Genomic DNA, 25,300 nt, shown 5'->3' on the forward strand with positions numbered 1-25,300 from the left:
GAACACTTATTTCTGCTATATTTAGTTATGAGATACAGCACATATACAGAAAAGTATAAAATATGTATCGTTTAAAAAGTAATTATTTTGGGCTTCCCTGGTGGCGCGGTGGTTAAGAATCCACCTGCCAGTGCAGGGGGACATTGGTTTGAGCCCTGGCCCGGGAAGATCCCACATGCCACAGAGCAACTAAGCCTGTGTGCCACAACTGCTGAGCCTGTGTTTTACAGCCCGTGAGCCGCAACTACTGAAGCCTGCATGCCTAGTGCCTGTGTTCCACAACAAGAGAAGCCACCGCAATGAGAAGCCTGCGCACATCAACGAAGAGTAGCCCCTGCTTGCCACAGCTAGAGAAAGCCCGCGCACAGCAGCAAAGACCCAACGCAGCCAAAAATAAATAAATTAATTAAAAAACAAGTAATTATTTAACAATTCCATATAATCACCATCCTACTTAAGAAACAGAACAGGGCTTCCCTGGTGGCGCAGTGGTTGAGAATCCGCCTACCGATGCAGGGGACACGGGTTCGTGCCCCGGTCCGGGAAGATCCCATATGCCGCAGAGCGGCTAGGTCCGTGAGCCATGGCCGCTGAGCCTGCGCGTCCGGAGCCTGTGCTCCGCAATGGGAGAGGCAACAACAGTAAGAGGCCCTTGTACCGCCAAAAAAAAAAAGAACATCGTCACCTTCTCAGAAGCTATATAGTTATCCTGTACATCACCTCCCTGCCCCATGAACTACGATTCCTGATTTTTTGATAATCGTTTCCTTGATTTTCTTTAAAGCTTTTCCACCTTTGTATGCTTTTTTTTTTGGGGGGGGGTGGTGTACACGGGCCTCTCACTGCTGTGGCCTCTCCCGTTGCGGAGCACAGGCTCCGGACGCGCAAGCTCAGTGGCCATGGCTCACGGGCCCAGCCGCTCCGCGGCACGTGGGATCCTCCTGGACCGGGGCACGAACCCATGTCCCCTTCATCGGCAGGTGGACTCTCAACCACTGTGCCACCATGGAACCCCTGTGTGCATTTTTAAAGAATTTAATTGGATATTGCCTAGAACTTTATAAAAATGCAGTCATACTGAGTTTAATCTTTTGTGACTGACATCTGTCTGTCCAGCATTGTTTGGAATATATTCATGTTATTGCATATAGCTATAGTGCATTTTTATACCTATATAGTATCCATTATGAATATACTGCAACTTATCCATTGTGCTTTTGAAGGACATTAGGATTCTTTTTATTTTTTGGCAGCCACCCACATTGTTGCTGGGAGCCTTCTAATTCATGCTTCCTGAAGTATAGATCCAGGAGTTACTGTGGGCCAGTATATGACCTAGGAAGTGGTATATATAGCAATTTATATTCCCACCAGCAGTGTATGAAAGTTCCTGTTGTTCTGTATCCTCAACAACATTTGGTACTGTCAGACACTTTTTCTTTCTTTTTTTTTAAAAAAATAAATTTATTTATTTATTTTTGGCTGTGTTGGGTCTTTGTTGCTGTGCACAGGCTTTCTCTAGTTGCAGTGAGCAGGGGCTACCCTTCATTGCGGTGCGCAGGCTTCTCACTGCGGTGGCTTCTCTTGTGGAGCACAAGGTCTAGGCACGCCAGCTTCAGTAGTTGTGGCTCGCATGCTCAGTAGTTGTGGCTCGCGGGCCTTAGAGTGCAGGCTCAGTAGTTGTGGCTCACAGGCTTAGTTGCTCCGTGGCATATGGGATCTTCCCGGACCAGGGCTCGAACCCGTGTGCCCTGCATTGGCAGGCGGATTCTTTTTTTTTTTTTTTTTTTTTTTTTTGCGGTATGCGGGCCTCTCACTGTTGTGGCCTCTCCTGTTGCGGAGCACAGGCTCTGGACGCACAGGCTCAGCGGCCATGGCTCACGGGCTTAGTTGCTCCACGGCATGTGGGATCTTCCCGGACCAGGGCACGAACCCGTGTCTCCTGCATCGGCAGGCGGATTCTCAACCACTGCGCCACCAGGGAAGCCCTGGCAGGCGGATTCTTAACCACTGCGCCACCAGGGAAGTCTATCAGACACTTTTTCTGGCGTGAAATACTACTTTTTTTTTTACTTCTAGGTCATTACTTTATCTTGGGTCTGCTATCCCACTGCCCCTTCCTCAGCTGTCTTGTTTTTCCTCATCTTCCTGATTTCTGAATATTAGTATCCCAGGGTACAGGCCTCAGACCATTGCTCTTTATTTACACCCATTTAGACTCTTTAGGAGATCTTATCTAGTCTCTTATCTTGAAGTACCTTCTATTCAGTGAAGATTCCCAAATGTATGTCTTCACTCTAGACTCCCAGCCCTTGACCTCAGCCCCAGCTATCCAAGTGCCTCCTCACTGCCTCCACACAGATGTCTAACAGACATCTCATACTTAAGATGTCCTGTCCTTACTCTACTTCTCATCTGTTCTTTCCATAGTTATCACCATCCCAGTCTTTGGAAACTCTATGCATCTCTGTGCTCAGGCCAAAAACCTTCACCCTTGAATCTTCTCTTTCTTTCATCAGCAACTCCTGGCTGTTTTACTTTCAAAGTGTGTCCAGTATTCAGCTATTTGTTTAATTTCTTAACTGCTACCATCCTGGCCTAAACTGCTGTCATCTCTTAACCTTGTTATTGCAGTATCTTCCCTATCTGGTCTTCTTTGCCCCTCCTGTCTGTTCTCAACAAAGCAGCAGTCTCTTTCTGTTCCCCTTAACATTTTATCTATAATTACAGATTCATAGGAAGTTGCAAAGATAGTACAGAGAGGTCCCGTGGACCCTTCCCCTGGTTTCTCCCAATGGTTACATATTATGCAACTATAGGAGAACATGGAAACCAAGAAATTGACATTTATACAATGTGTGTATAGGTTTTATGCCATTTTATCACCTGTGTAGGTTTGTGTAACCACCATAGCAATCAAGACACAGAACTATTTCATCACCACAAAGGTCTCGTTTATGCTGCCCCTTTATAGTAACACCATTCCTCTTCCCACAATCATCCCCAAGCCTTGGAAACCGCTGACTTTTCTCCATCTCTATAATTTTGTTATTTCAAGGATTTTATGTCAATGAAGTTATCATTATGTGATCTTTTGAGATCCTCGTCCCCCCACTCAGCGTAATGCCCTTGTGGCCCATCCAAGTTGTTGGCATGTGTCAGTAGTCCTGTTCCTTTTTGCTGTTAAGTAGGATTCCATGGCATGAATGAGTCAGAGTTTGGTTTAACCATGCACCTATTGTAGGACATTTTGTTTGTCTCCAGTTATGGGCTATTACAAGTAAAGGTGCTGTGAACAATCTTGTGTAGGTTTTTGTGAGCAATTCACAAAAACGTAGATTTTTGTGTTAGATTGGCCAGCAGTTTTCCTTTGTTGTAATGTTTCATCAAGTTTTGGATCTATGGTTATGCAGGTCTTATGAGTTGGGAAGTGTCCATCCTTCTTTTTCTTTTCCTTGGAAGAGTTTGTGTAAGATTGATGTTATTTCTTCCTTAAATGTTTGGAAGAATTTATCAGTGAAGCCATTTGGGCATGAGGTTTTCTTTAAGGGAAGGTTTTAAATTATGGATCTAATTTCCCTAATAGGCATCGAACTATCATCTTCTTATGAGAGTTTTGTTAAATTGTGTTTTTCTAGGAATTTAATCTAAATTTAAAAATAAAGTAGTTTATAAGATCCTTTTATCTTTTTATTGTCTGCAGTATTGATGTCCTCTCTTATACGTTTTGTACCTCCTTTTTTTCTGATCGCTCTCACTAGAGGTTTATCAGTTTTTTTAGTCTTTAAAAAGAAATCAACTTTTGACTTTGTTGATCGTCTCCTGGTATATGCTTTTATTTTATTTCATTGATCTCTACTCTTATCCTTTGTTTTTCTTCACTACTTTCTTTGGGTTTAATTTGCTGTTCTTTTTTAAAAGTTTGAAATAGATGAATACATTATTGGCGGGTTTTTTAAGCCTCTTATGTTATCGTATATATTATTAAGACTAAGTTTTCCTTTATGCCCAGATTTATGTGCTTTATACTCTTTTTACATTAGCATTTTCATTATCAGTTAGTTAAAACTATTTTAAAATTTTCCTGTTATCAGTTCTTTGACATGTAAGCCATTTCGATGTCATTGCTTAATTTCCAGACAAATGAGGATTTTTTAGTTATCTCTATTTTTTTTATTTTTTATTTTTTAAATTAATTAATTTTTAAATTTTTGGCTGCGTTGGGTCTGTTGCTGCATGCGGGCTTTCTAGTTGTGGTGAGCAGGGGCTACTCTTTGTAACGGTGCATGGACTTCTTATGGCCGTGGCTTCTCATTGCGGAGCAAGGGCTCTGGGTGCACAGGCTTCAGTATTTGTGGCACACAGGTTCAGTAGTTGTGGCTTCTGGTCTCTAGAGCACAGGCTCAGTAGTTATGGCTCACAGGCTTAGTTGCTCCGTGGCATGTGAGATCTTCCCGGACCAGGGCTCGAACCTGTGTCCCCTGCATTAGCAGGCGGATTCTTAACCACTGTGCCACCAGGGAAATCCATTATCTCCTTATTTTTGAGCTCATTTATTCTGTTGTGATCTGAGAACATGCTTTGTGTGATTTTTTTCCTTTGGTAGTTCTTGAAACTTCGTTTATGGCTCAGCACATGGTCAGTTTTTATAAATGATTCATACTTTGAAAAGTATGTTTATTCTGTAGTTGGTAGAGCCAGAATATTCTTTACATGTCAGGTCACATTTGTTCATTGTGTAGTTCAAATCTTGTATACCTGTACACACACACACACACACACACACACACACACACACACACTTTTTTTTTTTTAACTTGTTCTCTTAATTACTGAGAGAGGTATGCCAATTCCCCTCTATTCTGGATCATCTGTTTCCCCTTGCAGGTCTGCCAGTTTTTAATTTCTACAATTTGGCTCCTTTATAGTTTCAGATTTTCTGCCACAAATTCTTCTTGATTTTTTTTTTTCTTTTTGAGCATCCTAATCATTCTTTTTAATAAAGTTTGTTTCTGAAAGAATGTTTCATCATCTGGGTCTCTTTGGGATCTGTTTCTGTTTTCTGCTGCTTCTCATGATTTTTGATCACAGTATCTTGTCTTCTCATGTACCTGTGTTTTGTTTTTATTTTGAGTGATGGAGACTTAAATTTAAAAATTTTGGAGGGAATTAAAGCCTAGAGTAATGATATAGTACTCCAGGGAGGATTTATATTTGTTTCTGGGAGATGACTAGTGGAATTGGCAATCTGGATCATAATAATGCAATCAGGGATTAAGGTGATTTGAAGGTGGGCTTCAGTCCTTGTGAGATCCAGACTATTTCTACTTCATTTACTTCTAGCATGTGGCATTGCAGAGGCCCAACCCACAGCGTGGGGAATTCACCAGGCCTTCCCCTTTTGGAGGTCCTTAAAGTCCAGTTTTTGGCCCCTGAGACCTGGGTGCCTGAGGTGCTCTGTTCAGTTCTTAGTGGCTTCTTCTGGGTGTGGAAGATACCCCCAGGGGAAATGTGGCCCCCAGAGCAGGGTTTCCTTTGTCTCTCGGATCTTGACTATAATTCTTTGTTGCCCAGGAACAGACATTTGGTCCACCTTTTCTGGTTGCTCTCATCTATTTCAATTGACTTACTTTCTCGTACCAGAAGTGGAACTTGTATATTTTGCAGAAGTTCCTCTGGTGAATTAGTGGCAGCTAAGGTTGAGAGCTACTGCTTCTGTCCCGTCCTTGTCATGCCACTCCAACCACTCAGGCCTGTATGCTATTTCTTAGCATGTTCCTGCCTTAAGACCTTTGTACTTGATGTTCTCTCTTCCTGGGGCTCTTTCCCCAAATAGCTGAATAGCTTATTCTTTTAGTTTCTTTAGTTCTTCATCAGAAAGCTACCTTATCTATAAGTGATATCTTTCTGACGGGCATCACATGTAAGAAAAAATAGCAACACATCCTCCTCCTTAAGCCTCTTATTTTTCTCCATTGTGCTCGGGACCATATGACATGTTGGGCTTAGTCTCCACCACCAGATGCAGACTCTTTAAGAACAGGGACGTTGTTTTGTTCTCTGTTAGATGTCCAGCACGTAAAATTGTCCTGAACATAGAAAAACTATTAATATTTGTTGCTGGATGAATACATGAATGAAATTGTAATGAGGATGATGAAAGTACAGGCTTCATAGGGTGCTTGTGAGGCTTAAATAAATTAATTCATATAAGGTATTAAGAACAGTGTCAGGCATATGGTAAGCCTTCACCTACTGTTTTTAAAAATTGTTGCCTCTGAAATGGTCACTTCTTGTTTCTAGATACTGTAGATGTTGAAAACAACTTGCTTTTTGTAACACAAGCCCATCGCCCCCACCCCCCCGTGGCCCCCCCATTACTATTATGATTAGCTCCAGATTTTACAGCCCTTGTCCAAGGGCAGGGATGGTAGAATGAAGCTTAATCCATGCAGCTTTATTCACATAGCTGGAGGATTTAGAGAATAGATCCATACGTCTAAGCCAGCAGGTGAATTCCAAGCAATCAGGGAGCAGCTTTTAATGTAACTTAATGAGTGGGAGAGTGATTGAATAGATGTTGTTCCTTTTTAACTTTATCTCTTAAAGACTGCATTCTGGGAGACTGGCAAACTCACAGTTTTATATAATGCAAATGAAACACAATACTAAGCAGATATAAGCAGATATTGCCTTCTGTTGAAGAGAGCACATCAAGATTGATTGACCTGAGTGGTAAGTATTGACTCAAGCAAATGCTGAAGTCAGTGTTTACCCCAAGGGACAATAAATCTTGATGATCAGAGAATATGTAGTTAATCTCAGTGTTATTACAAGGTTTCACTAAGAAGTATCTGGAAATCTTATGGCATGAATCTTTTGAGCAACTTTCCTTTAGGAAAAACCCAACAACCAACTTTTATGCTGAAAACACAGAGTTCTTTGAAGTAGTACTTGGACAGATTGATGAGCTTTTCTCTGATTGTTTTTATCTTGGACAGCAAAGCTCCTGCCTTATGTCTTGACAGCATTATTAGCTAGCTGCTTTATCTAAGAAATTGATTAATATTAGTTCAGTTAGTTTTTGTTCCATACCCATTATGTTGTTTCTGAGTCTTATGTTAGATAGTTTATAAGATACAGACAAGGAGAAAATATCTTTGACCTTCATAGAACAGTAAGGAAACACAAGGTCTCTGTATATGAAATAGGCAATGACACAAGACTACGTATGACACTATATTTCTGATACCATAGAAGCTCTTCTAAAAAGTTGAGATGAGAGGGAAACTGAAGAAAACTTCATGGGGAAGATGAACTATAAATAAAATCTTGAATAGAAATTTGAACAGGCAGACAGACAGAAGAATATGTCATAGTATGAGAAATAATCAGATTTCCGGAAGCATAAGATTTAACATGTGGACTTTAAAAATTAATGGTATAATAAATGTGAACTTATAGAAATATTTGAAGAGACATAAGTGAAAATAAATTTTACTGCCGGAGATAACCACCTTTAACATTTTGATACATATCTTTCCAGACTTTTTTCTGTTTATGCATATACAGATGTGAATATTATGCAGAGATATTTGTATGTGTATAGGTGAATAAATGGGAAAATAAATATTTATAAAAAGGGATAATATTGTTTCATAAAGATTCACTTAAAACTTTTTGCTATTACAAGATTATAAATATTTATCAGTGAAAGGGTCTTATGGTCCTTGTGATTCCTAAAATTTTTCCTTCCTGAACATATTAGGTACATTTGGTAGAGTAAGTAGAATCATTGTTTTGACTGAAAATGAATCTCTGTAATTGTTTAGGTGCTGGGTCTTCAGCTCTGAAGAGGCCATTTGAAGATGGATTAGGGGATGATAAAGATCCCAATAAGAAGATGAAACGAAACTTAAGGAAAAGTGTGTAAAATCTTTATTCTTATAGATGTCAACTAGAAAGGATTTATGTCTCAGGAAAATAAAAATTAAAAAGTGAAGAATTTGATTGATTTGAATTGGAGTTTTAAGAAACTGATTGAAGAACTTTTGTTTCCAAGCATCGTTTGCTTAAAATATACTGACAAACTAAAATTAATGTGTAGCTGTGGTAATGCATATTACTTTTACAATGATGTTAGCATAATTATTTAAGCAGTAATTTTAGAATTACTTACGGAGTGAAGTTAATTTATATGTGCGTTTTGAAATTCTTTTTTAAAATCTGAATTTATAGTGGTCACTAGGAACCTACAGAAACATAGATTAAAGCAAAATGGTTAAACTTCTGATCTTATTCCTCTTTCTCTTACAGTTCTGGATAGCAAAGCAATAGACCTTATGAATGCACTAATGAGGCTAAATCAGATCAGGCCTGGGCTTCAATATAAGCTCTTATCTCAGTCTGGCCCTGTCCATGCCCCAGTCTTCACAATGTCTGTAGATGTGGATGGTACAACATACGAAGCCTCAGGACCATCCAAGAAAACAGCAAAACTTCACGTAGCAGTGAAGGTACAGTATTTCTTTTACTCAACAGTGCTTTGTTATTTTATGTTATAAATAAGGTGCTTGTTTATCTATAGTAAATTAACAGAATTTTTCAAGATTTTAATGACAATAACATACAGTCTTTTGTCACCTCTGGATCACAAAACTTTTTTTTTTGGTTATAAAATGTGTTGATCATATAAAATTTGAAAAACACAAAAAAGTAAAAAAATAAAAACTATGTTGGTTGTTTATCTCTGAGGCAGTTCATTAATATTTGTATATAGTATATACTTCCAGTCTTTTTCTATTTCTTTTTTTTAGGTTGAACTCACAGTGTATATGTAGTTTTATGCTCTGATTTTTTTTTTTTCATTTCACATGTCATCAGTGTTTTTCTATGTTATTAAGATCTTCATAAATAATTTTTAATGGCTGTATGATTAACATGATATAGATGTACTGTTGTTTGTTTAAACATTCCCCTATCATTGGATATTTTGCTGTTTGCAGATTTTTTCTGTCATAAATAAATTTAATATGGTTTTTTTGCATGTGGTGCCTTTTCTGTATTTCAGAATATTTCCATAGAGAATAAGATCCACGATTGAACCAGTCAATTATGCATATAGGTTTATAGAAAATTCTTAAATATTGGAATCTCTCCATAACTACATTTGACCTCTTGAAGACAAATGCAAAAATGTCAAAGATCAAGTAGATGGAAGATCACTTTTCACTAAAGAAAAGTTCTGTTATGTTACAGTATGACATAAGATGCAATTGGTCTGTTTTCATAGTCATTCCACTTTGCAAGTATTATTAATGTAGATGCAAACATTATCCTAGATGCTAAGGATACAGCAGTGATCAAAATAAAGTCCTTGCCCTCCTGGAGCTTGCATTCTAGTGAGGATAGAATGGGGAGAAAGACAGTGGGATATACAAATGGGTCAGTCATTTGTCAGGTAGTAAAAGCACAGTACAGAAAAATAATAACTAAGCTGTAAAATTATAGAACAATATGTTATGTTGTTTCCAAAAGGGGTACTTTTTAAGTATGTTGAAATAGTATGAGTTTAAAATGAGGCAGAAAAAGAAAACTAAGAACGAGGGAAAAAGTGAATTTAGGAATAAGGCTAAAAATACAGTTTAATAACTTAGCTGTAAAGTATGCAGAGAATGAGTCACAAATTTAGATATAAGTTCTCTAACATCTGACCCAGAAAGCTTTTGAGATACCAATATCAATTCACTGTCTATGACATAAGAACAGAAGGAGCGTGGCTGCCCAGCAGCACGTACCCTAAAATGACGAAGATTAGTGGCCAGTCTTCTCTTTCCTCCTCTAGTCCTTTTTCCTGACTGTCCTTCACAAAGGACACCTTTAAGGACATAATCAGCCATATTCCATGAAAAGAATCTTAATCATTGTGGGGAAAAGATCGGCTGAACGGGACAAGGGGTTAAGCCCCTCTGCAGAGGTTCCAGAGCCATCGGCTCTCTACTGTGCGGAAGCCACGAGTATGACTTTCTCCTGAGTGGAGAGCCATGGGGTAGGGTGTGCTGCATGTTTTCACTCTTGGCCCCTTGTCTTTGAGGGTATCAACTTTCTCAGCCTCAACCCCTGTCCAGGAGAAAACAGGCATGGTTACCCTGGATTTTCCAGTCACCTTGTTTCCAAGAATCATTTTGTGATTTTTCAGCTCAATTGATGTGTTTATTAGGTTTGATTTGTTTGCCAGACATTTGAAACTCACTTTTCTTTGGTATACCAGTTTTTCTGGCCTTAATATATGTTTTTTTTAACTTTTTATTATGAGAATTTTCAAACACGAAGTAGAATAATATAGTACACATCCATCTGACCATTACAGAACTTCATCAGTTGTCATCATTTTGCTAATCTTGCAAAAACAAGTGTTAATTATAATCAGAGATAAAACAGGATTCAAACTTCGTGGAAAAGAGTAAAATATACTTTTTTACCAACAGTCAAATGGTGAAGGTGGGCAGAAACATTGCATGGTGCAACATGGTAAAGTAGAGGGTTATGGTCCTTAATAGAAGGATGCATCTTGCATGAAAGGAGGTGGGACATTTTATAGGCCCCTCTTCATGCTGCCGGAAGAATCATGGCCTTAATATTGATTCCAAACAAACTGGTTCTAGAGGTCCAAAAACTCCATACTTTTTTCTTTTTACTTCTGTAGCATATGTTAATAATCTTAGAATATGTGTTCATAGAAAAATAATTTGAAAATTTTTTGTTAGTTGTGCTGTTTTGCAAGTACACTTCTAATATCCTTTGAGATTATCCATCAGTTATATAAAATATTTGTAAATGTATTGAAATATGTTGCTACAAAAACAATAAATGAATCTGATATGTGAGAAAAGGGCAGAGAGAAGTGGTGTTAAATAATTCACATTAGACTTTTTTAACTGTCTGTACTAAATTGGGAAACTGTGTGTCTTTAGTTTTTTTTGGAGTAAACAAATCAAATTTCTTTGGGACTCTTGGCTTTTGACTTGCAGCCTATGTTAGCCTGGTGTTAACTCCAGACCGATAACTATTCCTTCTGAGACGCGATTTCTTAGGGACAGCATATTTCCAGGACTCAGGCAGTAGAGAAGGTGTTTTCTTTGTAAATATTGACAAGGGTATAAGCAAACGATGTTAGTGTATTTAGTGCGAAGTCCTACCTGAGTACTCTTAGAACTTACGATATTACAGAAGTATTCTTGGCCTTACTCCCAATGAATATAAGGAATTTATTTACGATTTGAAACGTTCAACAGAATGCCAAGTTCTCCATATGAATTGGGTGAATTAATTTCAAGTTCTCTAGGTACAGAAGTCTACTTCTGCCCATTTTTTGTTTAGAGTAATATTTTATTTATATTGGCAGAATCCTTTGTACAGAATGCCATTGTTTATAAAGGCTAGGCTGTTTGGCTTCTCATTTGTGTGGCAGCCATAACAGTTTTTTGAGACACCTATTGGGTATAGTTGGGATTATAAAGAAATGTGCTGTTGCTTTTACACTCCAGCAACTTTAAACATTAGTCAAAAGCTAAAACAAATATAGGGATCTTTAGGAACCTAGTTCTGGTACAGACCTGTAAGTCAGTAACTGACAATGCAATGTCAACCAGTTTGATAGAGGCTTATAAAAATGCTAGTGCACATATTCTTCTGCAAACATCTAAAAAGCAGTTTAACCTGGAAGGAGATATTAAAAGGTGTACAAAACACACACACACACACACACACACACACACACACACACACACACAGAGTTCTGAAAACTGTATTTTTAAAAAGATGAGAAATGTCAGGCATGAGTAGAAATATAAGAAGAGTGAACATTGGGGGAAGCCATAATGTAACTGGGCCTTGAGAGGCAGGGATGGAGATACAAACCTAAACGTGTTCCTGGTTCACTTAGTGGTAGAGAATAAACCTAAAGACTGAATCTTTTCTTTCAAGTCTCCATTATGGTTTAAGTGGAAAGCCAAAGGGATGGATAGTAGAAAGCTTCAGATGTAATTTTGTAATTAACAGGCATATTGGCTCCAAGGTAAAGAAAACTCCTTGATTTCCCGTCTGTCCTAATTTCCCCTATTGGATTGAATCATAGAACTTAGAGGTCAATTAATCAGTCTTCCTGTTTTGCAAATTGGAAAACTGAGGACCAGAGGAGAAATAAAGAGTTAGACCATCAGGTGTTTTCCTTTCTAGCCTAGTGTACTTTTCATAGTGTGCGATTTTACTTTCCCCCTCACCTCACTGGTTGAACTTGGCTATTCTGTTTTTCTACCTCTCATCTCCAAATTAAATGAACCCAGAGTAGCCTCAGGTTTGCATTTCTGTTATCCGTTATTTAAACCTAATTACTCTGAGGACGTCCTCCCCCATTTTCCATGGTGACACTCTGGTAGGTAAAACTTTTTTAACCAAGGATTTATAGATTTAGCACCATCTTTCTCTTTCTGCAAGGTGTTTCATGGTTTCAAATGTTGTGGGTTTGAAGCTGTTGTTCTCAATATTTCATCTGTTCTCTGTGGTGTCTGGTGTTTGAATAAAACTGAATCTTAATGTAATTTGTATAGGTACTGCAGGCAATGGGATACCCAACGGGCTTTGATGCAGATATTGAATGTATGAGTTCCGATGAAAAGTCAGATAATGAAGGCAAAAATGAAACAGTGTCTTCAAACTCAAGCAATAATACTGGAAATTCTACAACTGAAACCTCCAGTACCTTAGAGGTATACTTATATTGTTTTTTCCTTGAAAAAAAACGTAATGTATGTTCATTGTCAAAAATTTGAGAGGTATGGAGAAGTATAAATGAGACAATCTAAAGCATATACAAGTGTATGTATTCCAGAGGCAGCCATTATTAATATTTTGCTTTATTTGTATCCAGCCTTTCTTCTATGTGTTTTTTTTTTTTTTTGCGGTATGTGGGCCTCTCACTGCTCCGGACGCACAGGCTTAGCGGCCATGGCTCACGGGCCCAGCTGCTCTGCGGCATGTGGGATCTTCCCGGACCGGGGCACAAACCCGTGTCCCCTGCATCGGCAAGCAGACTCTCAACCACTGTGCCACCAGGGAAGCCCTCTATATGTATTTTTTATGAAGGAAATCATTTTCATACAGTTTTACATCTTGTTTTTTCACTTAACTGTAAAAATTGCTGTAAACATAACTGTATACTGTACAACACATGGATGTATCCTAATTTAACTAGCATTTCTCCTTTGCTGGCCATGGGAGTTGCTTCCAGCATTTCACAATCATAATGTATCAGGAATGTCAACAATAACTGAAGAGTGAAAACCAAAAAGATCTAGGGATTTCCCTGGCGGTCCAGTGGTTAGGACCCCATGCTTCCACTGCAGGGGGCCCTGGTTGCATCCATGGTCGGGGACTAAGATCCCACAAGCTGCTGTGCTATAAACAAATGAATGAATGAATATGTGTATGTGTGTATGTTTGCAAACTTAAAAAAAAAATCTAAATGGGGAAATTTAGGATTATTTGAAATTTGTGCTAAGCTGTGGGGCCAGTGGTGTCATCATTGAGTTGGTCCAGCCCTAAAGAGGGCATCTGATTTAGTATGTTCCTCAGACTCTTGAGCCAAGTCCTGACCTATGACGTATTGTCACAGATAATAGAATGAGACAAAAATCCAAATACTGAGTATACACGGCTTATTTGGGAATTCATGGGGCCCTTGCTTATTGCATTCTACATAAGAAAAATTGTCTTTAAAGTAACCACAGGAGCTTACATTAAATTTTAAAAAGTGTCATTTGTAAGAATGAGTATCTATCAAGGACTTAGTGGACTATAATTTTTTCCCCTTTTAGTACCTGCTTACTGCTAGATGCTGCAGAAATTGTGTCCAGAGCCTTCAGATGTTCTCAGCATAGAAGGGCAAAAGATACGCTCATAATTACGATGTAATGTGATAAGCACCGTGATTGCAAAATGAATATTATAATGTAAAATCTCAAAGGAGGATGTGATTACGAAATGTACACACATGTTAAATCAAAGGGAGTAAAACTGTGAGCTTGGTTTGAGATGATGAGTAGGAGTTTGCTATGTGGGGAAGAGGTGGAAAGAAGGCATTCTGGGCCAAGGAATAGGAGGTATAATACCTGGAGTTGTGAAAGTAAATGTTTGAGAAGTACCAGCTGGGCCTGTGTGGTGGGGACTGATGGGGCTGAGGCCTGTGAAAGCCATGCCTGACTCCTCATGTGATGTTGTGGAGGATAGAAGACATGGCACCTGGCTTTAGAGAGGACCAGTCATTCATAAGTGGTTGTCACAGGCAGGCCAAGATGGTTTGCTGGCAGTGTTATAAATAGTAAGAGAAAAAGAGCGCATTAATTATGAGGTACAGACTGTTAAGTTCAAAGGGAATTAAGAGAGCAGCGTGGGCTAAACTAATAGCAGTTATGAGAGTATGTGGAGGTTCTGGTTATGAATCCATCTCTGCTATGCTTCTGTATAATCTAGTAATGGGGAGGGGAGAAAGCTCTTATTCTTCATTAAAATAGTAATAATTGATTAGAACTGCAAATACTTTTATCTTGACTTTTTTTTTTAAGAATATGTTGGGGGTAGGCGTTTATTAATTAATTTTTGCTGTGTTGGGTCTTTGTTTCTGTGCGAGGGCTCTCTCTAGTTGGGGCAAGCGGGGGCCACTCTTCATCGCGGTGTGTGGGCCTCTCACTGTCGTGGCCTCTCTTGTTGCAGAGCACAGGCTCCAGACACGCAGGCTCAGTAGTTGTGGCTCACGGGCCTAGTTGCTCCACGGCATGTGGGATCCTCCCAGACCAGGGCTCAAACCCGTGCCCCTGCATTGGCAGGCAGATTCTCAACCACTACACCACCAGGGAAGCCCCTTGACTCATTTTTATAAGAGTGATTTCAGATTTGGAAAGCAGGGAGTGATTACAATAGAGTAGTTTCAGAAATTACTCATTACCTTTTAAAGATGGACTCCAGAAATTTGCCTTGAAATTAAAAAGATGTAGATTATTAAAAACTCTTCAAGAAGTGGTTTATTGCAAAAGACCCAGGAATGTTTATTAAAATTGTCTTTAAAAATTGTCCAATGGGCTTCCCTGGTGCCACAGTGGTTGAGAGTCCGCCTGCTGATGCAGGGGACATGGCTTCGTGCCCCGGTCTAGGAGGATCCCACGTGCCGTGGAGTGGCTGGGCCCGTGAGCCATGGCCACTGAGCCTGCGCGTCCGGAGCCTGTGCTCCGCAACGGGAGAGGCAACAACAGTGAGAGGCCCACATACTGCAAAAAAAAAAAAAAAAAAAAAATTGTCCAATGTTTCACTTTTATAGCATCAACCACTTATTAAATCAGCGTAGAGTATTTTAAGAGAATCTTGCTGTCCATTACGTTTACATACATGAAAATCTTATTATATGTTATAATTCATTTTTGTTCAGCATTTCTTGAGCAATTACTGGGATAGAATAACAGACATGCTCTCTAACCTCAAAAAGTGCTCAGTCGTTGGGTCTTTCCTTTCTAAAATTATAGTTTTGTAGTGTTTTGTGGTTTGTTTTATTTTTGGTGCTAGCCTCTCTCTTCGTTTGAGCCTTCACACTCTCACGTGAATTACTTCTCTTCCTCACCTCTAGTCTTATCCTTATGTCAGTTCTTTCCACCACTTCTAGAGCAGTTTTCTAGTCGAATCGTGAATTTACCCAGATTTAAGTCTTTCAGTGGCTCCCCATCGTCCATGATAAAGTCGAAGCTCATTTGCATGACATTTGAAGTCCTTTATGATTTGGCTCCATCGAGAGTGTTTCTAATCTGGTTCTGCTTTCCTCTCCTCACTCGCTTAATACAGCCAAATGGAACTTCTTCCATTTCCCAAAGAAATGGTCTTTCTTTCTCTTGGGCCTTTGCATGGCTGTTTCTTCTGTCCAGAATGCCCTTCTTCGTTTCCTCCTTCTCATGGTCTGGTACTTACCTTTTAAGGTCAGGTTTGCATGTCACTTCAGGAAAACTATCCTGTTTGCCCTAGAAAATGATTCCTTGTACTGTGTTTCCATAATATACATGGGCTCTATAATGTACGTTGTTTTACAGTGATTAGATCAATCCCTCCCCTTCTATACTCTAGCTCCTTGAGGGCAGGGAATGACTGCTTTTATTATTTTTAAATTTCAGAATTCACAGTCTGTATCCTACTGTTTTTACTCTAGGTGCCGTTAAATCTCTTTAGAGAGACTGAGAGGTGTGTAGGCACATTTTCTTTCCATCTCCAAATTGAGAGTTATTTCTTCCTAATCCTAAAGATGAAAAACAATGAATGCTCAGGTGTCATGTGAATCTCAACTGTTCTACCTAACATTGTCAGTCATTTAGAGTACTGTTCTTAGATCTTGAACACCCCAGATCAGCCCCTGGAGTGCCATGTGATGGCAAGGCTACACTGCTCTTGAATACTGATCTTTTGAGACAGGCTGCTTCCACGGCAGGCTGGCCAGATGACTTACTGTGATGTTTACTGCTTGTAGAATTTCTATGCCTTTAAAGATATTTTTCTATTTGTATACAGAAATGATCATTCATCCTAGCCCCTGAATGCTTTAAAGTACAATTCGTGAGCCTCTTTTTCAACAGAGACGTAGTATAATTGCATTAATAAGAAATCTAATACTCTAAAATCTTACTTGATTGAACCTCCTTTTAGGTAAGAACTCAGGGCCCTATCCTCACAGCAAGTGGCAAAAATCCTGTAATGGAGCTCAATGAAAAAAGAAGAGGTCTTAAGTATGAACTCATCTCGGAGACTGGTGGAAGCCATGACAAACGCTTTGTAATGGAGGTGTGTACCTAGATACAAGCCAACCTTATTTTTTCCCCTGAAAGACATAGGATATCCTGAGCTTATATATTAAAAAGCTTTAGACTGAGTCAAATCTTATGGTACTGTTTGATTTTTGGTGTTTTCTGTGTTGTGATACATTTAAATTAAAACAACGTAGAGGAATTGCATGGGATAATTGCAGAGTGTTGTTCTTGATTTTAGGTAGAAGTAGATGGACAGAAATTCAGAGGTGCAGGTCCAAATAAGAAAGTGGCAAAGGCAAGTGCAGCTTTAGCTGCCCTGGAGAAGCTGTTTTCTGGACCCAATGCAGCAAATAATAAGAAAAAGAAGATTATCCCTCAGGTATGAGTTAAGCATTAAACCTTTGAAAGATATTACCAGAATTAAATTTCCTTTCCTGTCTTTGTGCCACTTCAGGTTTTTCTAAAGGTACTTCTTTTTCTTGGATTTGGCAACCTTTTCTTTGGGTTTGATCATGAATAATAGAAATATGATTAGTGGTTCTCTGTTCTGTGGTCTTTTAGGCAAATTATATCTTAAAAAGAGACTATTAGCATTATTGGGGGGCTTTAGGTCATTCTTGAAGAGATAGAGTGTTGGGACTTTAATGAGATACTAGCATTTGTTTAGTTTAGGGAAGCTGCCAAGAGTATTTGGGGCTTACTCTCATCAGAGTCTGCAGGTGCTCTTCCATTTCCTTTCCAGTTTTGTCCTTTTGCATTATTTTGGGTTTTCCTTTGAGGGCGTCACAGTAGAACTTGACCCTTTGTTGCTTCTGTTCATTACCGACATTGGAAATGTCAGAGCTGCTAAAGGCCCAGGATTGTAACAAGGGTTGCAGTAAGAAAAGATGGCCTCCTAATCGCACGCTTTTGAATAACAGATTCTTCTATCCATTCATTTACGTATTCAGAAATATTTTCTAGACATATACCATGTGCACGATTGTGAGGGAAAAGGAGATACGTTAACTATAAGACACATTCTCTCCCTCGTGGAGAATACTGGTATAATAATGTCTGAATATATTATGTGATAGGAACAAGTCAAGTAAAAATGTTTAGACTGATAGAAGGAAGCTTAGATTATTTAAGATTCTGTGTTAAATATGCATATACAAAGTCCCTTATAAGAGGTTAGAATAGCTCTCATTTTATAGATGAGGAAATGGGGCTTGAACACATTAAGATACCGCTGTAGTAACATAGCTAATTGATGGTAAGGGTTCCCTTTGAAACCTGGTTCTTCTTTCAAAGACCATTGGCTTGCTCCTATTGTATATTATATCCATCCTAGAAATTTGTTTTGTGTTAATTCAAACTTCTTGTATTTACTATAATAAACACTGCTTATATTCTAGAATTCAAAATATAAACCAAAAAAATGAACTTTTACTGAGATGAAATACAAGTAAAGCGTTTAAATTGCAGTGGTACACATGTAGAGAGAGGATAAGTGGATTGTCTTTTTCTAAAATCTTCTAGAATATGTTCTAAATTAGTAGAAGGATAATTGTTACCTTGTTTGTTTTGGTGTGTTTTTCTCATGCATTACATCTTGTATATGGGTCAGTTAATTTTAGTGTTTCAAAAAGCCTATGCTATGTGCAGATACTTATTAGGTAGTTAGGTTTGGTTCTAGGAGACATGAGCTTGATTTGTGTGGAGTCACTCTGCTGCTGCCAGATTACTACTTTCTGACTACATTTGACTAAGCTGTGTTGTTTTTTTTTTTTTTAAATGCCCGCATGAAGTTCACTCATTTTTAGAAATTTTCCATACAAAAAGCTATAAAACTCACGTGTTCAATGTGCTTGACAGCCAAGAAGCAGTCTATTTTGGTTGGATTTTTTTCAGCCAAAAGGAAAAAATGGCTGTTCTCTGTGCACGATACATTCGACCTTGAAACTGTCTTCTGCCCAGTTATAGAGGCTATCCTAGGATTTTTCAGTGAGAGATAAATGTGTATATGCACTGACTATTTAAACTGTCTGAGATGCTATTGACTTGATCGTACAATGATTTTGAGGCTCTGCACCTCCTTCCCTGCAGCTTGGTTATAGCAGGGAGTATTAGTAGTTTTTTGAGCTTGAGTTTTTATTGCATCTTTATATAAAAAGTAAATATAATATGTAATTTAAAACTAGATATTTTCTTGTTTCTTAAATTTTCAGTTTTGGAAAGGAATGTTCTAGCAGCCCTGTGTACCGTTACTCTTTGTCCTTATCTGTTCTACTTTTCAGAGTTTTGTATCTATTTTCTCAGTTGCTTTTTCTACTCTGAAGTAAGGAAAACAAAGTGGGTATCATGATTATCATTTTGCAATTAGTGGGGAGACTCCCATAGAGATTATGTGACTTTACCAGAGTCTCCCCCCACCCACACACCCCCCAGAATTGCATGACCTTCCTGAGGGCTCCGTTACTTACATCAGGAACTGGGATCCACACCTTTGGTCTTCCTGTCTTAGTTCCTTTTTTTTTTAAACCCCACTCAGGTTCACAGCTAACTCCAGGTGGTTTGTTGTGGTATTTTTTTGTTGCTGGGGGAGAATTCAGTAAATTTTGAACCTAGGTATCAAGTGTCTGTAATTGCTTTAGTCAGGCCTAAAATGACTTTGGATGTAATTTGACTGCTGAAATTTGTGTGCAGAAAACGAACTCTTTCTGGGTAACCCTCAAGTGAAAGGAAGAATTTATTTGCATACTTCTGTGTGCCAGCATCTTCTCCAGAACAACTCTGTAATATAGATGTCATTTTCATTTTACAGATTATAAACTGAAGGTTCAAGGTCATAGACGACTAATCTCATGTACAGGCTCAAGTTTCTTGTAGAGGGTTATATATTACAAAGTTGATGAGATGATCTTATTTCTCTCAGTAATGAAATGTGTTGTTTTTAACAGGCAAAGGGTGTTGTGAATACAGCTGTGTCCGCAGCAGTCCAAGCTGTTCGGGGCAGAGGAAGAGGAACTCTAACAAGGGGAGCTTTTGTTGGGGCCACAGCTGCTCCTGGCTACATAGCTCCAGGTATAGTGCACCCTGTGAGACATCTGCCTCCTTTTCTGGGCCAGAGTTCCAAGAACAGCCTCTCCTTTATTTTCCAGGGTTATACAGGGTTTCTGGAAACATAATATGGGTATAGAACGGGTGTGCACCGAATTTCAAAAGAAAAGAATCTACAGAATGTTACAGGTTTTCTCCTGGAATCTGCTGAGTGACTAGAGGCTTTCTGGAGGGAGGTGACAGATGAGTATTGCGCTTGGTTGAGGGGACATATTTTGACAATGAGGAAGCTCAAAGATATTCCACAGATTGGGGAGTTTGGATACCTGAGCAGAGTGTATTCGGTGGGGACATAGACGACAGATTGGGTATCACAGGTGAGAAAAATGGCTGGTAAGAGCTACTTAATTGAGGTGAAGCCTGGCGATGTCAGCATTTCTTTAACTCTATGTTGGGGAACCATCAGGGGCTGAAGAAGTACGAAAAGAGGAAAGGGGGAACTTACTTATCTAGAGCTGAGAATACACTAGATACTTTCATATAAATGATTTCACTTAATTGTTTTTAACCTTCACAGTGTTTCCTCAAGTAGAAATTATTTTCATTTTTCCGGGTGAGGAAACTAAGTTTTAGGGAGGTAAGGCAACTAGCTCAGTGTGAGACATCTTGTAAACAGCAGAGCAAAGATTTGAATGTAGGTGTTTCTAGTTCCAAAGTTTATACTCTTTCCATTTCACCACATGGCTTGAGGAAGATGGGAAAAGATGCCCTCTGCTTGCCTTCTCTTCTGATCCTTGTATCATCTTAGCAGTAGCTGTACCTCTGTCTCATTAAAATCAAATTCTCTGTAATATTGCAAGTATGGAACTTTGAACTTGACAACTAAACTACTAGTAGTTGTTGATCAAGATGAAATTGTCATAAAGATTGGGTCTTATCCCGTCATTATTTGTTTGCATAACACTCTTAAGAAGTTCACTTAGGTTGTGTTTTTTTTTTTCCAAGAAAGAATTAGAATAGGCTTTTTGGGAAGGTCTGTGGATGATGTGGCTTTGGAATTAAGCTTCTAGAAGTTGATCCCAGTAGGGGCATAGCTCAAAGATGTGTCATATAAACAATGTGTACTCTTATTCAAATATTGTGTGCCTGCTTTGACACACAGCAGACATGGATTTTGTTCTCCTGCAGTGTTTGGTCTAAAGGTGAGACATACTAATGGAATACTCACGACTGACTCAGTTGCTGTGATGAAGGAGAGGGGCACGATACTGTGAGGGAACGTGACAGAAAAACCTGGTCTAGTCTGTCAGGGACTCGAAGGTTTCCCTGAAGATGTGACACTTGAACTGAGCTTTGAAGAATGAGTAGGAGTTAACTCAGAGAAGATTGGGACGGAAGAACACCGCACACAGGGAATAGCACATCAGCACCCTATGGTGCTGGTAGGAGGGAACTTGGCTCATTTGAAGAATTAGGAGGAGGCCAACATGTCTGTAGTGTGGAGAGCACTGTGTGTGGGTGAAGGGGGAGGGGGTGGGGGAAATTTGAGCTAAAGTGGGTACTCAGTCCCGTCCTGGAGGCTGTGGTTTGGATTTTGGTCTTAGTACCTAAGTATGGGGGAAGTCATGAAGGGTTCTAAGAGGAGTAAGGAGATAAGACTTTCAGCCTTAATTTGTAAAGATCACTCTCTGTAGCATGAAGAATGGCTTGTAAGGACAGAAGTTGGCATGCCAAGACAAAGTAGAAGGTTTTTGTATGCTCAAAGACTAGACTAGAGGCCATGGAGGATCTCCAGTGGGTACAGGGAAGCAGATGGGGGTCAAGAAGCGAGCAGATGGAAGAACTTCAGGAGCAGAATTGATGGATTGAATGTGGAGGACGAGACAGTGAGGCTTCAGGCCCCTCCCAGGATCTTATGCTGGAGGAAGTAGATTGGATGGTGGCACCACTGAAGGAGACAGAGAGCGCTGAAAGACAGCGTGAGAGAGTGGTTACAGTTTGATATTTTTTGTGTGTCCAAAATTAAGACATTTTTCTGGGCATCTCACTATTTCTATGGAAATTTAATTTTTTCCCCCCTCATTTAATGTCTTATTTAAAGGAAGCAGCTTTCATTAAACAGTAGTAGGCAGGTTATTGAGGCGAACTCTTGCCTTTGGTGATGTGCTCGTCCAGTTTTGTCCAGCTGCTGGGTCATGGGACGTTTCCCTCATGCGCGAAGGGTCAGCAGCCATCAGCTAGTGGCAGTGATTGTGAGAGGAATCCTGCTGTCTGCCTCTCTGCTCTGTAGTAGCTTCTCTTTTACATCATTGCACTGACCTCTGTGAAAGGCCTGTCTTCTGAAGCTTTTAAAAAGGAAGTTCTTTTATAGCCTAGAGAAGATTCAGATTAGGTCAGTTTGGATTATGAATAGGTTATATGCCATTTGCAGAGTGTATTTTGTGCAGCCGGGAGTGTAGTAAGTATTTTTACATATGTTATTTAATTACATTCCTCTGCCATCAGTTTCTGCAGAAGACTGAGGCTCAGAGAGGTTAAATAGCAGGTGCAATTCAGAGTCACCTTAGTGAGACATGAAGTCAGGATTAGAACCCCAGTGGCCTCATTAGTGGCCAGCTTAGTTGTTATAGTTTCATCTCTTTAAGGACATTTTAGTAAAACCTTTGAAACTGTAGCCTTAGCCAGCCAGCTACCTTTTCCTGGAATAGATTTGATATACAGCCTTCTTTTTTAAGCATTAATTTTTTTTTTTTTGGCTTCTGATACTTTTCCTACTGTATATTCCTACTGCTTATTTCAGCTGCCTTGTGTCCTCTTGAAATATATGATTTAGTGAGCACTAAAGACTAAGTTGTACAACCCCAAGTTTTATGACTTAAGTATAGACTAAAAAGTGAAAAACTTTATCTCTAAGAAAATGTTTCAGTTAGTCCCCAAAAGCAATTTACTTATTCAACATATATTTAAATGTTTTATCTCAAACAAGAGATTTAGATCTGAGCATTCAAAGATGACCAACACTTAGCGTCTGCCCCTGTGAATGCTTGGGGTCACATGGGGTAGGAACAGACACTTGAGAAAGTACCGTGTAATATGATGCAAGCTATGACGTGGGGTGGGCAAAGTGAACAGCAGGCCTGGGGGACTTTACAGAGGAGGTGATAGATACCTAAAGGATGAGTTGCAGTTGGTCAGCTAGAGAAGAAGAAAAAAAAATCATTCTAGCAGCAGAAATGATTATAGGAAAAGGGGCTGTAAAGTAAAAAAGCTTGATTTGTTTTGGGTACAATGTGAAGGGCCCATGTAGATTTTGTGCCCTTGTTGTATTTTAGAAACTAGTTTTCCCTAGAGATTTACCCAAGTGATTTAGCATTTATATTTTTTAAAGTCATTTTACTGAAAGATTAAAGATTGTTGTTTCTATTAACATAGTATTTCTAATCCCTATAAAACTATAAAGTAGCTTGGCGGGTTTCCCATTTTATAGATGAAAGTGGCAACTCAGAGGTTACATATCTGAGGACATATAAGAAACTAGTGCCAGAACTAAATGGTTCAAAAACTTTTGTGTTCTTTGTACTTTATTGATAATATGAGCCTTCTTCATAGGCACCAGATGCTAATGTCAATTTTAACAACATTTACTGAGAGACCCTGTGCTGAGGCCCAGAATTCGGATTTCAACAAGACATGGACCTTGCACTCGAGCCCACAGCCTGATCTGTGTGCCCTCTTCAGTGGCAGTTGAGGCTTTAGCCTGCTCTGTCACTGCTTTCTGAAAAAAAACTTGGAAATTCCTATTTTCCAACTGTGAGAAATTGGTAACTTGAGTAGTTCTAAGTATTCTTTTGTTGAACACATTAAATCTGTGAGTGGTTACTATATGCCAGACATTCTGCTAGGTTCAAGTGATGCAAAGATGTATAAGACTTGAGTCTCTGCCATTCTAGGGGGGAACACAGACAAAGAGTTGATAATTATAATACAATGTGGTAAGTGTAGTGAGAAACAGGATATTCTGGTAGGTCAGGAGAGCTTCGTAGGCCATAGTAAAAAGCTTCCACTCTACATAGGCATGGAGGAATCGGTAGACTCGGGCCATTCTGGGAAGGGTTCTGGTTCAGCCAGCACCTGGAAGAAGTCCTTGGGGCCCAAGGTGCCGGGCCAGGTGGTCCTTGTGAATCGGGCCAGTGCTGACTGCCCTTTTTCCTGGACTGATGTGCTTTCTCCTTCTTTGCACCAGGCTATGGAACACCATATGGTTACAGCACAGCTGCCCCTGCCTATGGTATGTACACCATCTTACTGATTTCTCCTCTTAAGCCACTCTGCACAGCAATCCAAAGTACAGTTTGTATCTAGGGTTTCTTAAATGAATTGGAGGATCTCAGACCTACTTATTCTAGTGACCCAACTTAAATTCCCGTTGAAAATGCCACAACCTTGTGGTTCTTGGTTTGGTTGGAGTTGCTCTTCTCTCTGCTTTGCCTGATTGAAGGACTGCTTGTTCTAATTGCCTGTTTCTGACCATACTGAAATTAAATATTTTAAGTAGTTCTTCTTACAGCCAACTTTTACTCCATTCAAAGGCTACTGAAGGGCCATATCCAGTTTCTAGCTTGGCTGCCTGCCAGTTATAGAGCTACATTTAAGTTTCTCGTTTGAAACTGTGTGAACTGTAGGTGATTTGAGTTAGAGATAGGAAGTGCTCACTTCAAATTTGTAGCTGTCGTCCTTTTTCATGAATTTTGCTGTAGAGGTGAACAGGTCCTAGAGAGTGATGAGGGGGTATCTGCAGCAGTTACTGAAGTGCTTACTGCAGAAGGTCTCTGTAGTACAGTGAGAAAATCATAGGAATAGCTCCTCTCCCTCCAAAAATAAAAAACAAAGGCAGATGTGGAAATGAACCTCAGTGGCCCTTTGGATAACTTTTGAATGAGGTTTATGTGGCAATGGAGGCAGTAGGTTTGGAGTCAGTGATATGCTCTCTTAGGCATTCTTCCTAACTCGGGTGCTTATGTGGTGTAGAGTTGGCCATCTGTAGGATGTTTGTCACTGAGAGAAAAAAGAGCGTGAGAGTGTGTGCACACGTGAGAGAATGCATGTGAGTGTAAGAGTGTGCGGGTGCACACGTCTGTGTGCACCAGTGCGACCCTAGGCTGGGCGTGTGTGCACACAGCAGAGAAGGACCCTGATTGTGTTGCTACTTGTGGCATTAGTCCTCCACACGAGCCTCAGACCTTTCATTATGCTTTTTCTCTTCATGCATCAGCTTGCCCATTTTTGTTTGGATGAAAATTATGGGTCTTTAAGACACTGCTAAACTGAAGCTTCATCTGATTTCCTAGCTGTAGAAATAAGTAGAAAGTGAACAGTTGGACTGCTTTCCCCATTAAGATAGATAATTTACATCCTGGAAAGAT

General features: G+C 39.5%; 1 protein-coding gene across 8 annotated transcripts in view; it reads left to right on the forward strand.

Moving 5' to 3' along the window:
- STRBP (spermatid perinuclear RNA binding protein) overlaps positions 1-25,300 on the forward strand; it is a 150,747-nt gene that overhangs the window by 108,270 nt on the left and 17,177 nt on the right. For 6 of the 8 annotated variants that reach the window (XR_010841860.1, XR_010841861.1, XR_010841862.1 and 3 more), the window contains exons 11-17: positions 7,833-7,925; positions 8,317-8,516; positions 12,609-12,767; positions 16,735-16,869; positions 17,074-17,214; positions 19,778-19,901; positions 24,121-24,165. Coding sequence is in view for 5 of the 8 variants with exons in the window: in XM_067040781.1 (XP_066896882.1) it covers positions 7,833-7,925; positions 8,317-8,516; positions 12,609-12,767; positions 16,735-16,869; positions 17,074-17,214; positions 19,778-19,901; positions 24,121-24,165 (897 nt within the window). In the remaining 3 variants the exon portion in view is untranslated. The remainder of the gene's footprint in view (positions 1-7,832; positions 7,926-8,316; positions 8,517-12,608; positions 12,768-16,734; positions 16,870-17,073; positions 17,215-19,777; positions 19,902-24,120; positions 24,166-25,300) is intronic. The other 2 variants (XM_067040782.1, XM_067040783.1) reach the window with 1 other exon arrangement.

This window comes from Kogia breviceps, chromosome 8, assembly GCF_026419965.1.
Source record: "Kogia breviceps isolate mKogBre1 chromosome 8, mKogBre1 haplotype 1, whole genome shotgun sequence".
Lineage (NCBI taxonomy): Eukaryota > Metazoa > Chordata > Mammalia > Artiodactyla > Physeteridae > Kogia > Kogia breviceps.